Source organism: Cheilinus undulatus, linkage group 13, assembly GCF_018320785.1.
Source record: "Cheilinus undulatus linkage group 13, ASM1832078v1, whole genome shotgun sequence".
In the NCBI taxonomy this organism is placed as follows: Eukaryota; Metazoa; Chordata; class Actinopteri; order Labriformes; family Labridae; genus Cheilinus; species Cheilinus undulatus.
Genome location: NC_054877.1, coordinates 37,886,902 through 37,903,520, shown reverse-complemented (window position 1 = coordinate 37,903,520; position 16,619 = coordinate 37,886,902). Strand labels below are relative to the sequence as shown.

Genomic DNA, 16,619 nt, shown 5'->3' with positions numbered 1-16,619 from the left:
CTCAGAAGTTGCACTAAATCTAACCAGAAAAAGGACTTTCATGTCATGAAGAGTGAAACTAAGTTTCTGCGTGTGTTAAAATGTTCTCTTTTAGTTCCTGTTTCACATGGATCAAAACAAGAAAACAAATGCCCACGGTCAAAAAACAAAAGGCCCGTTTCTCCTTTTACCACTACCTGTCCCTCAGGTGAACCTTGTGTCTGTAAAAATGTCACTTTTTAGCAAACTGTATCATGAAATTAAATCATTTCACTGAGAACATACTTCATTAAAATGTGTATTTCTGCACCAGTGACAGTGGCTCACACCTGCATTAACATTTTTATAAACTCTTAAAAATAGGTCAGTAGGTTCAGACAGGCAGATCTGAGCACAAAGCAAGTTTCCAACACAACCACCAGCCAGCAGAAAAACAAACACGCACATTACACGCTACTCCTTTAACAAAACTCAAACAACATACTTCTTTTAAGCATATCTCTTACATGAAATGAAATTGTGCTTCAACTGAATCATTTTCAAAAAACAAACTAATGAAACAGGCCTGGAAAAAAATGACAGTACCCTTAAGTTAATCTTCTGTTGCACAACTTGTTGAAGCAATCACTGCAATCAAGCAATTTCTCTAACTCTCAATGAGACCTCTACACCTGTCCACAGGTATTTTGGTCCACTCTTTGTGAACAAAATGCTCCAGCTGTCTCAGGTTTGAAGGGAGCCCCCTCCAGACTGCATGTTTAAGCTCCTTCCACAGATGTTCAACAGGCTTTAGATCAGGGCTCAGAGAAGGCCACCTCAGAATAGTCCAAGCTTTCTGACACTGGGTAGCAGATTTGGCTCCAGTATGCCTTGATAGCCTTGATTTAAGACACCCTGTGCCAGATGCAGCAAAGCAGCCCCAGAACATAACTGAGCCTCATCCATGTTTTGCAGTAGCTACAGTGTTCTTTTCTTTGGAATTTCCCCTTATGGGACTAATAAAAGAATATCTTATCTCTTAATTTTTGCATCTGTGAACATGGAGCTGATGTGACTAGCCAGAACGCTCTAGTTTTGTCTCATCTGTCCAGAGGGGATTCTCCCTGAAGTGTTGTGGCTTGTCAATATGCATGTTGGCAAATTCAAGTCTGACTTTTTTATGATTTACTTTCAAACAGCAACGGATGATGCATTCTGACACTGTTGTATCTTGATCTTGCAGTTCACCTATAATCTCTGTGGAAGTTGTTCTGGGCTCTTTGGTTACCATTTGTATTATCTGTATCTTCAATTTGTCATCAATTTTCCTTTTCAGTGGGTTTTGAATGTGTTCCTGAATGAAAAAGTTGCGGTGAACAGTCCATAAAACCCATTTATGAATGCTTGTTTTGTCCTGTCCCTTTGTCACGAGCCTTTCACTGTCAAATGTCCAAACTGTACTAGTTTTCATCAAATAAATCTAACTGAATGAAAATTTGGTTGCAATTTCTAAATGAAGAGTTGATTGTGGTTCCTGTGACTCGACCAGTTGAGAAACACTAGTCTAGGATACTGTCCAGGAAGGTGGTAGGGCTGCCACGAGTCCCTGGTTGTGCTGTGGATGTCCAAAGTGCTTGAAAACCACTGGTGGTCACTTTCCGCATTATCAGGGGTTGAAAAGACCTGGAGAACAGAAATCCCATTGAGCTTGACCTTGGCTGCTGAGCAACACGTGTTGGCATGTGTTGAGCTTGACTCCTCTCCCCAGCCTCGGGTTGTGGCACAGGCCTGTGATGAATCCTCAGCAGCCTTAAACTTGTGCACTTGACTGTATGTCCTTTTATTTCAGTCACATTTTGTTTTAAGGTCAAAATCCAGACTGGATTAGGCAAGTTAAGAACCACTGATCTAAAGAATTCAAATAGACTGACATCAGAATTTCAATAATCTTTCCATAACCCTGGTTAATTTCCCTGTAAACTTTAATTTACTAACAAGATTCCCTGATTAAGTGCTATTGAAGCTAATGCCCTTGTTTACAGATTAAATTTGTGTCCTCCTCAGTTTAAAACACTGCACAGGCACTTTAAATGGGAAGTGTTAAAAACAGAAACTGATAATGACAGTGTAGTGCAGTGTCTATTGTAGCTTGTTCAAGAAGATTACTGCAGAGAAAGTTAAGGATATTTTTGGTAAAGGACAGAGGGCCTTATAGCATCTGTCTGATGGCAGTAACTAGAAAGAGTGATGGTGGGGTGGTAGGAGTCCTCTGTGATTGGAGCAGCTTATCTGATCACACAGCGCTTATATGGTTTAGAGTGAAGAGTCCAGGACGAGACAATTACTTTGCTGGCCCTGTAGTTATACAGCAGTATTTCTAAGGTGAGAGTGAGGGAGTTGTACCTAACTGAAGTGTTAAAAGTGACAATAAAACACTGATTTGTATTTTTTTCTAGATGTAGAAGCACAAGGGGAAATGTTTTCTTTCGTTTTTTCAATTCAGGACTCAAATAAATGTCAATCAGCCACTAAATGAGGAACAAAACAGTGGATTTTGTTGGTGACTTTATTTAAGATGTATTTTAATACTGTGCATGCACATACAGTGTGACACAAAACCCTCAATCTGGAAGAATTTTGATTTATCCAGCCTGAAATGAGATTAGTGTTACAGTTTCTTTATGGTTTCTTGTTAGCGTTACAAATGGCTGGAAATCAAAATTTCTCTGGATGTAATTCTGAAGACAAACCAAGCTACAGCAAATGAGAGCAGAATAAAGTTTTGACTTTTCAGAAGGCTTATGCCAGGCAGGTCAAGCCACCAGTCAATTTCATCTGCTGCTATTTGAACTAAATACACAGATGTCATACTTGTATTACCACCTATTAAAAAGTAAAATGTTTAATACTGTAATGATTTTGGATTTAACAGCAGCTGTATTCATCTGCTAGAAAATGAAATATATTTCCTACTCTAGCAACCATGTGTTTATGCTGAGTAGATGATATCAAAGAATAAAGGAATGCCAAAGTCGCTCACCCTGAGCGAGAGGAGGTGGAGGTGTTAAAAACTCACGTGAATTGAATCATGACAAAAATGTTTTTTATGTGCAAATAAAAGTGATAATCTTGCACAGGAGAGCCAACCCTCTGGTCAGGACTCGGCTGTTCGCTTACACCTGAAAGTAACAGGACCTTCCTCTGAGGACAGCAACGTTAGGATACTGGCCAGAGAAGATCACTGGTTTGAGAAGTATCGAGAGGGCCATCTATGTCAAGCTGAAAATCCTTGGTTTTCCAGGCAGTGGACTAAGACACTTCTTATCCCCTACATACAATTTAGCCCTGGATTCCCTTGACAGCAATCTAAACAACGCTTTCACGCTGGATCACAGGCACCAACATCATGTAGATGTGGCAAACTGGAAGAGGCCCAGGAGGACACGCCTCCAGGTGAAACCAGGTCAACAACACTGCTAACAACTCTCATGTGACCCAGGTGACCCAGCTGTGAATGACTCTCAAGTGACTACCAGTTCATTAACATATGGACGGTCAACAAAGGCTATATATCCCAAATTTGGCCCCAGTCACATTACAACTGAAGAAGACTTCAGGAGGAGAGGTGCTACATCTTCAAGAACCTCCATCAAGTCCAGCTGCCCTTTTGACAAAGAACTGGATAATCTAGATATTACATTTCTGTGGTTTGAATTTTTATCATTCACAACATGTCATGTTTATTGAATTCTGCCTTGAAAAAAGATGACAGAGATCAGAATTCTTCTCACCTCTTAACTCAAATGTCTCAAACTCCACAGCTGCGATGGAGAGTTTGGGTTATTTCATCACTAAAACTGAATTTTGGGGATTTTTGAGGTGCGAAATTGATGTTGGTGATTCTTAATATTCACAGTTTCACAAATTTTGACGTCAAACTGGAAATATCCTCCGTTGTTTTCAGTTGAGAAGCTCCCAGCATTCTGACACGTTCTGCTCGGCTGTGTGTGACTGCAGCAGCAGGCAGAAGGCACATCTTTCTGGTTTTCTAAATGTAGAAACATCACTCATTTTGTCACTAGAACTTTAGCATCACATTGAAGTGTTGGTATTCAACACTGGTTATTTCATGGCTCAGACCTTCTTTGAATTTTTTAGGTAAGAAACTGATGTTGTTCTGTTAATATTTACAGTTTTACGAACATTAATGGAACAGAAATACCCTGCAGTCTGCTAGGACTTGAGATGAAGTTATAATACCAACACTGTCATTTAAAGAAGTTCTAGTGACAAAGGCAGTAAAGATTTCCCGATCAGAAAACCACAACAATACGCCTTCAGCATCAGATCCTTTTGCTGGCTGCTGTAGTCTGATACGGCCGAGCACAAGGTGTCTCTGACGGGCTTGCTGGATAACTTCACCTGGCTGAGCTTGGAGCTTCTTAACTCCAAAAGACAACAGAGCAAATTTCCACTTTTACATCAAAATTCTTTAAACTTTTAATATTAATATTTTAACATTTTCATTACCTCAATTTTTAACACCGCTTTTTGTGACTTTCTCTCTTCTTACCTCAAATAATAAATCAAAATGTTTGTGTTTTTGTGACAATTGATGAATTAAACTCAATCAAAATTATAAAATTGCCACTATTTTATTAAATTGCAACAATTTTCAACAAATCAACTTCAAATTAATCGAATTATTTCATAATTGATCACTCTTTTTATTCAAATGCATTTTTATTACTTCTTGTTTTTAATTCCCAAGAGCTTCTATCACCTCCACTTTTATTATACAATGTTTGTTACTTTCATCCTTCACAGGAGTGCAAACTGGATCAAATGAAAGCAGATGGTACAAAATCCAGAATTTTGCAGAATTTGCTAAACACAATGGAAATCGATACACAGGAAGACAGTTCTAACCTTTTTTTTCTCTCTGGGAAACCCCCAAAACAGAGTGTGCTATATATACCGGTGCACCTTTTATTCAAGTTCTTATAGTAAAATAGATCCAAAATGGAACGCTTTCTGAAGTGTTGTAAATACTAAATGTAAAGAAAGTGCACAACATAATCTCCATTCTCTTCACCAAACCGTCAGTCTTCTCACTCTCCAGCCTTCAAAGAGTTAATGGTTTGAAGTTCTGCAGAAAACCTCTCACATAGATCTCTGTTGGCCTGCAGGAAACCAGCGAGTCTCTGTAACTGCTCGGGATCCTGAGAGATGAAACAGAGTCAGTTTAAATCTTGTCACATCTTTTTTTTTATCCATGTTATTTCTGAATGTGCAGGTACACACGGTCATGTTTACTTTGCTACTCACCTCTATCTTTACATCTTCATCAGCATGCAGCAGCTCGTGCAGCCTCTCTTGTAGGAGCTCAGCCTCCCATTGGCTGACTGAGTCAGCCCTAGTCTCCCATTGGCCGACAGCATCTAATTCTAATCCGTTAACCTCTACAGAATCCACTCGGTCCAAACCAGAGACCCATATGGACAAATCAACAGTCAGCATCTGGACAAAGAAAACAAACTGTGACACATTCAGCAGCAGCAGCTGAAACGAGAGCTTTACTCACAAACAAAAACGCGCTCACCTCCTCGATCTGTCGCCCAGCTGCTGCCATCTGTGGGATGTGTCTGAACTGGAGCAGGAGGTTTCTAAGGGCCGTCTGATAATGCCACATCCATTCATCTTTAACACCCATCTCACAAGAATGCATCAGCTCGTTTCTGTGACGGATCACCTGCAACACAAACATTTCATTATCTAAAAAAATCAAGCCTATTGATTCCTTCCTATCTACTTTAAAAAATGTTACCCCTCTCTGAATCAGTCTTTGAGTCTTAGGTTCTAAGCGTCTAGGGTGAATTTAGGCCTCTTTTCTGGTTGAACTGGGAACACTGAACAGATTAGAAATCATTGTGTGGTTGTGTGCATCAATTGTCCAATATTTATAGTATAGTAATTACAGTAATTCAGGTGAAGCCAGCAGTTAGGATTAAACAACTTCCAGGCAAAACTTCCTTTTTAATGTGCTGTTGTTATGAGCTAGCCTGTTGGAATACTGGTTTTCCTGACAGGAGACACACACTGCTTTAACATTACCTGCATGTCAGCCTGCTGGGCCTCAAGCCTTGTACACTCTGGATGGCACCGCAGTGAGTTGCAAGCCCAGACTTCATTTGAGATCAGTTCTAATTTGGTTTATCTAAATGAAAAACCACATTATTGAAGTTCATGGGTGTGGATTGGCTGCTGAATCTGGTAACTTCTGCTATGCAGCATCTTCTCTTCCTCTTAGTGGCAGCCGTTTGTAAGTGAACCAACCTCTGTGTATGCAGAGTTTGTGTGTCACTGGCTGTAAACATGTACAGTATCCTGCTGGTGACACAGATTATGTTGATGTTTAGAGACAGATGTTTAGTTACACAAGGCAGGTATTTCGGCTGGGTGTTTTCTTTATTAGAGGCACCGCGTCCTGAAAAGGGTTAATGTGGTCAAACAGACACTGAACGGGGAAGATGTGCTGTAGAGTGTTCACTTTTAGTGGCTTCACCTGCAGCTCATGAACCACATATACTGCGACCCATTTATGTAGACTAAAGTGGATTCTCTTCACCTGTACTCTATTTGGCTTTTCATGCAGGTTTCAAAGAGTTGCTGAATGAGTGTGGTAAAGGTTAAAGACACATTTTTTCTGAGAAGAAAACCAACTTTTAATCACAGGCAGTAAAAAGCATGGAGCTTAAACATGGGCATGAAAAAACTAATTGCATTCTCTCGGAACAATAGCATGTTTTTTTTTTTTTCAAAATTGCATGATATATCACAGATAAAATGACAGTTTTTCTGTGCAGCTCTTCCCAGCTTATCCTTTTTCAACACCATGAATTTACCTCTTTCACAAATTTGTGATCCACAGACTGGAAGCAATCACAATGGTTGATGAGGTTGAGCAGTGCAGAGGCATCACACTTCTCTGCCCCCTTCACTTTGCCCTGACCCCGGGGCATGTAGGCCTGCAGAGAGAAAATGGAAAGAGAGCTGAGAGCTTAGAGAGCTGGTACTGACACTCTGTTCCACGGTATACACAGAAAATCTGACATCAGATTTTAAGACCCTCTTCAAACATTTAAGATAATCACATCTTCAGTTTCTAACCTGTTACATTAACACAGCGTTGTGTCGATAGCAAGACAAAAATATGACAACAATGAAAATGCCTGTTTTACTCTATTGCAGTATGTAAATGAGGCCTTTTTGGAGACTTCTGACATTAGACTACGAGGAAAAAAACGGATGCCATAAGGCAACTGAAGGGAAGGACTTTTTTTTACTTAATTGGCCTAAAAGTAGTAACACCACAATCTAGAAGTACCTGTTTACAAGTTTGTGCTGCAGTTTAGGCTAAAAAGCAGAACAGCATACATTTAGCTTAAAAAAAAGAAACAAAAAACAAATAAGGTATAATTGCCCACTTTAGAATACTTATAATAACCCTCTATTTAATTATGGTTTTAAAGCATTTTGATGCCTGCAGCCTCTGGATTACTATAAAAATGAATTGAAGACATTACAGTTTTGCATTTAAGACTTTTTAATACTTTTAAAAATTCTTAATTTTGGCTAAATTGATTTATCAACTTTTAATATTTTTTATTTTTTCATAATTTTACCTGCAAACCTGTTAATACTCCAGGTGTAAACTTTAAATTTCAGTCTTTGCTTTGTAATTTAAACCAAATATTTGGTACAGCAATTGTAATACTGTAAAGTATTTTTTCTATCAATATATATAGTATATAATTTATATTTTTTGTAGGCTTTGGACATTTAGAGGCCTCTTTAACAGCTTTTCTCCCTCATGTTGTCATAGACATAGTTTTAAAGGTCACAGTGATATATTATTTAGCCAACAAACCTGGGACGTATGGAAGCTGGGTGATACAAGATAAACTTCTTATCACTGCATATTTTTTGCTCCTCATTTTTACAGTTTTATATCAGGATATTACAAAATTCAAAGAGATGGCACATTTAAATGCATTTTAAGTGCTACTAGCCCATCGTACCCCTAAAACAAGCCTGTGATAGCACGTTTATCTCATAGCAGAGAATAAGAGCACAGTCAAAAGGATTTTCATAAGCGTGTGTTTTCGTTTTTCATCATACTGTTGTTTGCAATGACAGCTGTGCTTTTAGGTTTCATTCTACTGCTGAGGTGTGCCAATCTGCTACTGGCCACACCACATTTCCTGATGTGGGCATTGCAAAAAAAGCACTCCAAAATCAACTACAGACCTTTATTGTGAAGAAATCTCTGGAAACAGTGTCTTTATTATTGATTTACCCAGAGGCAGACTTTACTATTTGGCAAAGGTGGGCAGCAGCCTTAGCCTGACTACCAGGGGCTCCACATGCACCTGATAAACTTAATGTTGAGCTTTTATTTTTACATTCCATGAATTAATCTTGCCATTGTAAAAATCCATAAGTGCAATCCCAATACTTGTGACTCATGAATAACTAGTGTCTCTGCCTAATAGATTGTGAGAGATTCTGCAAGAAAATGTGAAGAAAATATCCTATCACCATTTTTTATGAGCAGGTCACAATCTTGATTATATCACAGTTTTTTCATTCAAGGCCTATCTGTAAGTCAATGACTAGAAAAAAAACAAATAAATATAAATTTGTGCATTTTTCTGCTCTGGGGAAAAGGTGATTGAACACAGATGGAGAATAACTAGAGGCTACTCTATGACAAACTGTCCTATCCAGCACCCGTAAATGACGGATAAATGGATATTAAAGTCATTTTTTTACACTGATTATTTTGGTTGTACAAAGAAGATTTCATAGTATTCTACAGAATTAACTGTTTATAGGTTTTGTTTTGTTTTTTGTTATGACTTCTTAGATATAGGAGGATTAAAAAGGATGTAGAGGGCCATGTGCTTTGGTTTGCCTTGTGCCCCAAAATTTCCAGGTCTACCACTTTAGCAGAGGTATTGTGAGTTTATGGGGCAACTGTGTTTACAGCCCATTCTCTGACCTTGTTTAATGCTACAGCCTAATTCTTTGAATCATCATGGACTTAAAACAAGGGAGTCATCGGTTAAAACACTGTTAAATAGTTCAAGCTGTTATTATAGGAATTGCAGCAGCATTGAGCCCAAGTCAAACTGAGCTGATCCACTGCACTACACATCATGCAGTCAAGTGTATTTTTTTTCCAGAATATTTAGCAAAAAATCCTACTTTCCTCATTTTTGTATGTGAATGATAACTCCCTTCAATACAACATTTTACACTGCATTTGCAATATGGGTAAAAAATTGCAAAGTAGATAATTTTTCAAAAATCATTTATCCCTTTCTGCCATAGCTTTGCTATATGTAAAAATATCCCATGCTTTTATCACAGGCGTTCTAAATGACGGGTAAGACTCTCGTCTCACCACGGTGAGTATTAGTATTAACTTTCTGACAAAATTAGAAATACTTTTTCCAAAAACTTCAAGCTCTTTCTCAGCAAAACCTGGAGTGACCACACTCCTCCCTCTCTTCCTATGATAGTGACAACTCTCCAGTATGATCTCACAAAGGTCTGATGATGTTTCTGCAGGTCAGAGCACAATGAGGCTCAGTGAGCCTGTGTTCAGGTGTCTGTACACTAACCTTAGCCAGTTCCCAGTGGTCCATCCTCCAGTGCGGAGGGAAACAGTTGTCCCAGTTCACAGCAATGCCTCTATTACTGTGGTGTTTCAGGATCTCTGTCTGCCAATCTGAACACGCACTGCACACAGATAAGAGCTACAAAACAACACAGGCAGAATATGAGAAAAGTTTGTTTATATACTATAACCTTGTTCAATATTGTGATAAAAATATGAAATTTCATAAATACAGAAAAATTAAACTGTAAAAATAAGCTTCAACTCAAGGGTTGTATGTGTTTCTTATTGTGTTTTTCACAATGCTGTTTGACCTGTCCTACTGAATCTAAATTTAAAATTCAGGTCTTTTTTTTTTTTTTTTTTAAACCACTGAACTTGCAAAAAATAGTCTGAGAGTAGTGGATAACTAGCTTGGATTCATTTCACTACATCAGACTAATCTAAAAGCATGGCTGCTACATCCAGCTGACATCTAGCTAGATGTTCACATTGTTAACACTAAAGTATTTTTGTTATTTTTGTTTTTATCATTAGCTCAAAATGTGATGATGATTAAACTTCCCTGATAAAACCCTTATGAGGGAACCAAAACGAAAACATAATCACCATATTATTATGTCCTGCTGTCCTTTACAAAAATGTTTTGGGGATCTAATCCTGGTCAGGGTCACATTTTCCATCTGCTTCTCTATATTTAAGGAAAAAATAATCCTTCTTTGATACAATAGTGTCTCAAATATACATTTCATTCAGGATCACTAGTCATACATTTAACCTTTGTATTCAAAAATGGACATACGGTTTTACTTGCTGAAAAGGTCTCTGTTAAAAGATTCTCCCTGGGCAAGCCAAGCAGCATGCTTTGACTTTCCAGGGAGCACATAGCTGAATAGATATATTTAGGACAATGTGTATTAAAAGTAGTTCAAAAGCAATTACTCCATAGTAGCATAAATCTAAATATGAGGGTGTAACTACAGTATATGCTATAAAAGGAGGAGGCTGGGGTGGAGGAGGTTAAGCTTTGCCAGCAGCAGTGTGGTGCTTCAGCATTAATGCAAACAGGGATAAGAGAAGAACATCATATTTACATGGACCACTGTGTTGATGGAAAGAGCTGCTATAGGCAAAGACACTCACTGTGGCTTTTTAATTTTTAAGGCACAAAACACAATGAAATGGCTTTTAATCATGATGTCACCACTGTCTTCTTACCTACCACCATTCAATCTGAGGGCTTGCTTTCCCCAAAAATGGGGCACAGTCGCATTGGAAAGCAGGAAGTGATACTGAAATGCCCTTATCCATAGGTACAGAGTTAGATTAATCGACACTGGAATTTTTAACACAGAGAATTCAATACTCCAGTTTTTGTTGTGTACTGTCTACTTCACCCATGCAATAAATGGTTTGTGTTAAGACAATTCACAAAAAAGTAATAGTCATACATTTAGTGTCTTTTGTAATATTTTTATTGAGACACTACAGTTAAACAAAAATTAAATAATTACATACAAAAGGCTAAAAGTACAGATATGTGTGCAGCTAACAAAGTACTGTAGCAAAAACAGTAAAACACAACCTCCTGAAGGTTGCCAACCAATACATTTATTTGTAAAATAAATTACATATTTTTTCTATAACTTTTATATTTCAAATGGTTTTTTTTCTTGGAATAAATCTGAACACAATAGTTTTTACACAGCTCAATTTTCAGCTCTCTTTTTTTCTATATTAAAACCAAATCAGACGGAATACACACCCAGTTTTTAATGAAGCTGGGATATATTTGATATATATATATTACTGAATCCAATGGACTCCCTTTTTTTGGACAATACTGATGCTACGGCGGATCGAAACGATTTAAACCAAAATATGACGTAGCCTTTAATATTTAGTGGGATATCTAAATAAAAACAAAGAGCTATTGTGCATAATTTCTGTCAGATAATTATAAAAATATATTCAAATTGTACTTCGGTCTCACGTCTTGAAAGTTATGTTAAAAAGACATTCTGACACTTTCTAACGTCGGCGCGAGATGAATGCATCATAACTTCTCTGCCACAGTCGCCTAATTTTCTCTGACTTTTCATTTTTATCTTGTAAAATTATTTAAATCAACAGTAAGTGGTCTGGCTTCTGCTCCTGTAGCTATAGCGTATTTAGAAAGTTTACCATACAAATTAAATGAAAGTCAAACATTGACCGTAGAAAACTTGTTTATCTTAAACTTAAGAAAAGTTTCTCTGTTTTAGCTAAAGAACAGACGAAGCCAAAATATCCACTAAGATTTAAAATGAAATAAGACAGACATGATTCGTTAAGCATAACTTCTAGACTTGTTCTAGACTCTGACCTTATTTCCTTTCGGTTTGCACGCAGATGTGTGACACGGAGTCCTCAGCCGGGTGTTTTGGTTGAGCAGGTCTCCGTGGAAAGCTCTCATGTGGTGTGTGATGAAGGGGTGAAGACCCTCCTTCAGGATGTGCAGACACCGACCCGCCTTCAGCCAGTTTTTATACTCTCTGTTGTTCAGACGGACGGCCAGCTCCTCCAGCACCATGGCTTCCACACTTTCAGATGGATATCACAACAAAGAGAAAAAAAACAAGTTCAGATACAATCCACGTGTTTATCCCCGCCCTCTCTGTACTGACAACTGATGACCACAAGATGGCGCCGTCTACCTAAAAAAGAGGTGCTGATTGCTGCTACTGGGAGAGGGAGGGGATGATAGAGACGAGCGGAAATAAAGTCAGAGAGACATGAGGGTGAGCTGTGACTGTACTGGAGCCTTTTTTTATTTACGAGTCTTCCGACCCATCGGGACAACAATGTCCACTTCCAAAAAGATTCCGAAAAAGTATTACTTAGGGTACATCTTTTCAAAACATCATTAGTCCTATTAAAAAAAAAAAAAATCACATTTTTAGGATTTTAACCCCTGAAATGCTACACTATGAAGGCAAAAGTATTTGGTCACACAATCATTACACCAACAGAGACTGTAAAGACATTGTATTCAAAAACATGTACTTTAATATGAAGTTGTTCCCTTTTTTTTTGAAATTGTGCCCATTCATTCTGTATAGTATTATGAGCTCAGGCGCTGATGTTAGACAAGAAAGTCTGGCTCACAAATTTCCATTGCTTTATGGGGCAGAGTCATGTTGGAATAGAAAAGGACCTTTCCTAAACTGTTGCCACAAAGTTGGAAGCATAGCATTGAAATGTCTTAGTACTTTGTGCTGAAGCATAAAGATGGCCCATCACTGAGGATAAGGAGCCTAGCCCAAACCCTTCAAAACAGCCCCATACCATTATCCCTCCTCCACCGAACTGAACAGTTGGCACAGTGCAGTCATCATTTTGGCATCTGCCAGACCCAGACTTGCCTATCTAACTGCCAAACAGTGAAGCATGATGGATCACTCCACAGAACACATTTCCACTGCTCCACAGTCCAGTGTTGGTGTGCTTTATACCAGTAGTTCTCAAATGGTGAATCGGGAACCAAAAGTGGGTTGCAGAGTTCTATTTTCTAATCATTACAGTCACAGAATCCTCTGTTGATAAGGATGCTATAACTGAATAAATATTTTGAAAAGCTTAAAATATTTGATGATTATTTCTTAAGACTTTCTTTCGCCTGCACTTCTGTCTGTAATGTATGAAAACGTCTGGTTCCCTAACCCGCTGGAGACGGTGCATTTTTCCGCCCGGAGGCAGCCCCTCCTGAGAGGTGGCATCACCAGGCTGCTTCATGTGCTGTGTGCTGTGAAGAGGAGGGGAGGAAAACCCAGCAGATGTACGCTCTGACGTCCCTGAGGCTGCCGCTGGAGGTGTTCATCAGGGAGGAGCTCGAGTTTCTGACAGTTTCCATGTATCATCTGAGACTAGGGGCCCGCAGGAGGAGGGAGGGAAGACTAACCTCCGACTATTTCAAGACTGAGCAGTATGGATAGACTACAGAAAGAGCTGGAAGAAATAAAACTATGTGAAACTCATATAAGGACAGTATTGACATTGCACCATTCATTTCTGACTCTATTGCTTATTTTTCTCATTGCAAGAAATGACTGTCAATCTGAGACGAGTCATTTCTATAGTTTTATTGCAAAGGGACTCTAGAAATTGTCCAGGAGCAACAGTAAATGTGGTCTTTATGCAGGACAGTGCCCCTCAAGAACACTATTTCTGTTTCAATCAATTAGACAGTTTTTCTTTGGTGTAGAATACAGAATTCTCTGCGTGCTGTGGAGCTTTATGCTGTTTTCGGTGAGGTTGAGTTACAGTATGTACAGTTAAAATCAGAATTATTGAACCCCCATTGCAAATCAGGTTACAGACTTTCTGCTTTTTGCAACAAACAAATCAAACAAAAGCAATTGAAATAGCTCAACACAGCTAATACTTCTAGTTTCCCCAAATCCAACTGAAAATACAACTTATAATGACTTCCTCAGTCTCAAAATGATTCAACCCCTTCATGACAGGCATCTTAAGTCCTTTGTAGAGCTCCCTTTTGCTTCTATGACCTGCTGCAAATGGGATGCATATCCAGACACCACCTTCTGACAGCGTTCCTTAGAAAACTCAGCCCATTCACTCATGTGCAATGGCCTCCAGTTCATAATATTCTTTGGTCTGCAAGCTGCAACCGCCTTCTTCAAATCCCACCAGAGATTTTTTTATGGGTTTCAAGTCAGGTGACTGTGATGGCAAGTGTAGAATCTCCCAGGACTTCTTCTGCAACCAAGCCTTGGTGGAATTTGAGCTACGCTTGTGATCATTGTTCTGTTGGAAGGTCCAATGTCACCCAAGCTTCAGTTTCCTCACAGACGGCATGACGCTTCCATCTAGGATTTCCTGATACTTCAATAAATCCATCTTTCCTACCACATGCTGCAGGTCTCCAGTGCCAGAGGATGAAAAGCAGCCCCAGAGCATCACCGAGCCACCGCCATGCTTAACTGTGGGCACAGAGTTCTTTTTTAGTGCATGCTTCATTCTTCTTCCTCCAGACATACTGCTGATCAATCGAGCCAAAAAGTTCCAGTTTTGTTTCTTTGCTCCTCAGAACAGAATCTCAAAACCTCTGTGGCTTATTTATATGATTTTGAGCAGATTGGAGCTGACTTTTGTTGGGTCAGTAGTGGTGTATGTTCTGGCATGGAAACCGACCCCACATGTGGTGACCAGTAATCACTGATTTTCCTGTTTTGTTTGTAAGTGTGTGGCGTTGAAAGAGATGATCAACCCAACACATCACACACTAACAGACTCTGTTCACCGACTAACAGAGTCTAGGTCTTGTCTCATCTCTCAAAACACCAAATGTGACTTTAGAGTGAAGAAGCTAGCGTGGTTAGCTGTTAGCTACATGCTCTGCCCATTATGGTTGCCGCTTCAGTCCAGATCCTACTTTGTCAGTTTGTCTGTGACATGTTTTTCAGTACACGTTCTTAAATACTAATTTTGTTGCCACAAATCAACAAGTTGCTCCTTCATTTCTTACATCCATCCAACTTTATCCCATTCCTGCAGGGGACCTGATGGAGGTGTCCAGGATGCACAGGTAATGATGTGTCAGCTGGGAAAGGAGGGGGTACTCGGACCGGGATATCACTCTCAGGGACGCACCAAAGATTAACCTGCGGTAACCTGCTGTTGTGGGCGCCATGGTTTCACTCTCGTACATGACTCTCAGGGATGCATCCTCCCAATTGTTTCGACTCCTCTTTCCTCAAACTGTGACTTTAGCTTTCTAATATTAATGATTTTTTAAATATTAGAATTATATTCAACGCCCAATAATCAACTTGGCACTATGGGCCATGTTGTGATTTAAAGGCCAAATATTTTACACTTTAAGACAAGTTTATATTGGTCTCAGAGGTCCCCAAAACATGTCTGTGAAGTTTCTTGCTGAAAAAACACTCCAGTATTGGATTTTTGCATGTCTAAGAACCCCTCTATTTCAGCCCCGCTCTGTGTCGGTGGCTTTAAATGTTAATGAGCTGTCTGACTCCGCCCCTCTCAGGGAGTGGATATGGCTCTCCTGATCCTCCTCTCAGATGGACCTCTCTTCCAAGAGGGGAGGGCCAACCAAATCTGAGGGCGTAGCTAACTCCCCACATGACATCATGAGGGGAAATCTGAGAACAGCTGCATTCATTCATTCAGTTTTTTTATATTCAAATAATGTTCAACATCTGATATTTGATCTAACAGCCCTACAGGCCATGTTGCGATTTAATCTAGTTTTCGACTAATTGCTCAGCCCTAGATCACAACCCTGACGAATTTAGTCTCATAAATTCCACATGCTCCATCCAAAGCAAAATGAGCGTTTTACTTTTCAGTTTAAGAGGAGACATTCAAACAAACAACCCCATGAAGAATAAAAATCTCCTCTCTAGTTTGGGCATCTGTTTGCCTTTGTGTTTGTGTTGACGCTTTGATTGACTGCCTTCTGCCCAATGCATGCTGGGATTCGCTCCAGCCCCAGTGTGCCTGACCTGGAATAATGATGCTAAAAAGAGAGTTCATTACATTTCTTTGTTTTATTTTAGTGACTATAAAGGAAAACAGACCTTGAAAAGCAGCATCTGAATTAGGCAGGAAGCGTCACAGGATCCCCAATTAAAACATATTACATTACAATTATGAAAATGAAAAGAGGTTTGTGTTTTATCAAATAATTTCATCTTTACATGAAAATTTAATTAGTCTTTTAGGATGCACAGAGAAAAACAAATATCCCTCTATCTTTGTAATTGGATCTCTATGGATTTGACGATAGTTAAAGTAGATTAGACGCCCTGGAGAAAGTGTGTGACTCAATGTGTGAGTGTTTGTGCATAAATGAGGCTCAGCAGTGAGTGGAGGGGACAATATTAATGTGGGGGTGTGCTTGCAGGTATACACAGGCATGTGCAGGCGTGTATAAATACATATGTGTAGG

At 39.1% G+C, this 16,619-nt stretch overlaps 1 protein-coding gene across 1 annotated transcript; it reads right to left on the bottom strand.

Annotated features, from left to right (window-relative positions):
* Positions 1–4,933: 4,933 nt before the first annotated feature.
* Positions 4,934–12,258, bottom strand: LOC121519618 (uncharacterized protein CXorf38-like). The gene is made up of 6 exons (XM_041802397.1): positions 12,009–12,258; positions 9,648–9,782; positions 6,864–6,986; positions 5,561–5,710; positions 5,287–5,478; positions 4,934–5,180 (listed from the first exon to the last, which is right to left on the bottom strand). The coding sequence occupies exons 1-6, from the start codon at positions 12,213–12,215 to the stop codon at positions 5,070–5,072; spliced, it is 918 nt and encodes a 305-aa protein (XP_041658331.1). The 5' UTR covers positions 12,216–12,258; the 3' UTR covers positions 4,934–5,069.
* Positions 12,259–16,619: the final 4,361 nt, after the last annotated feature.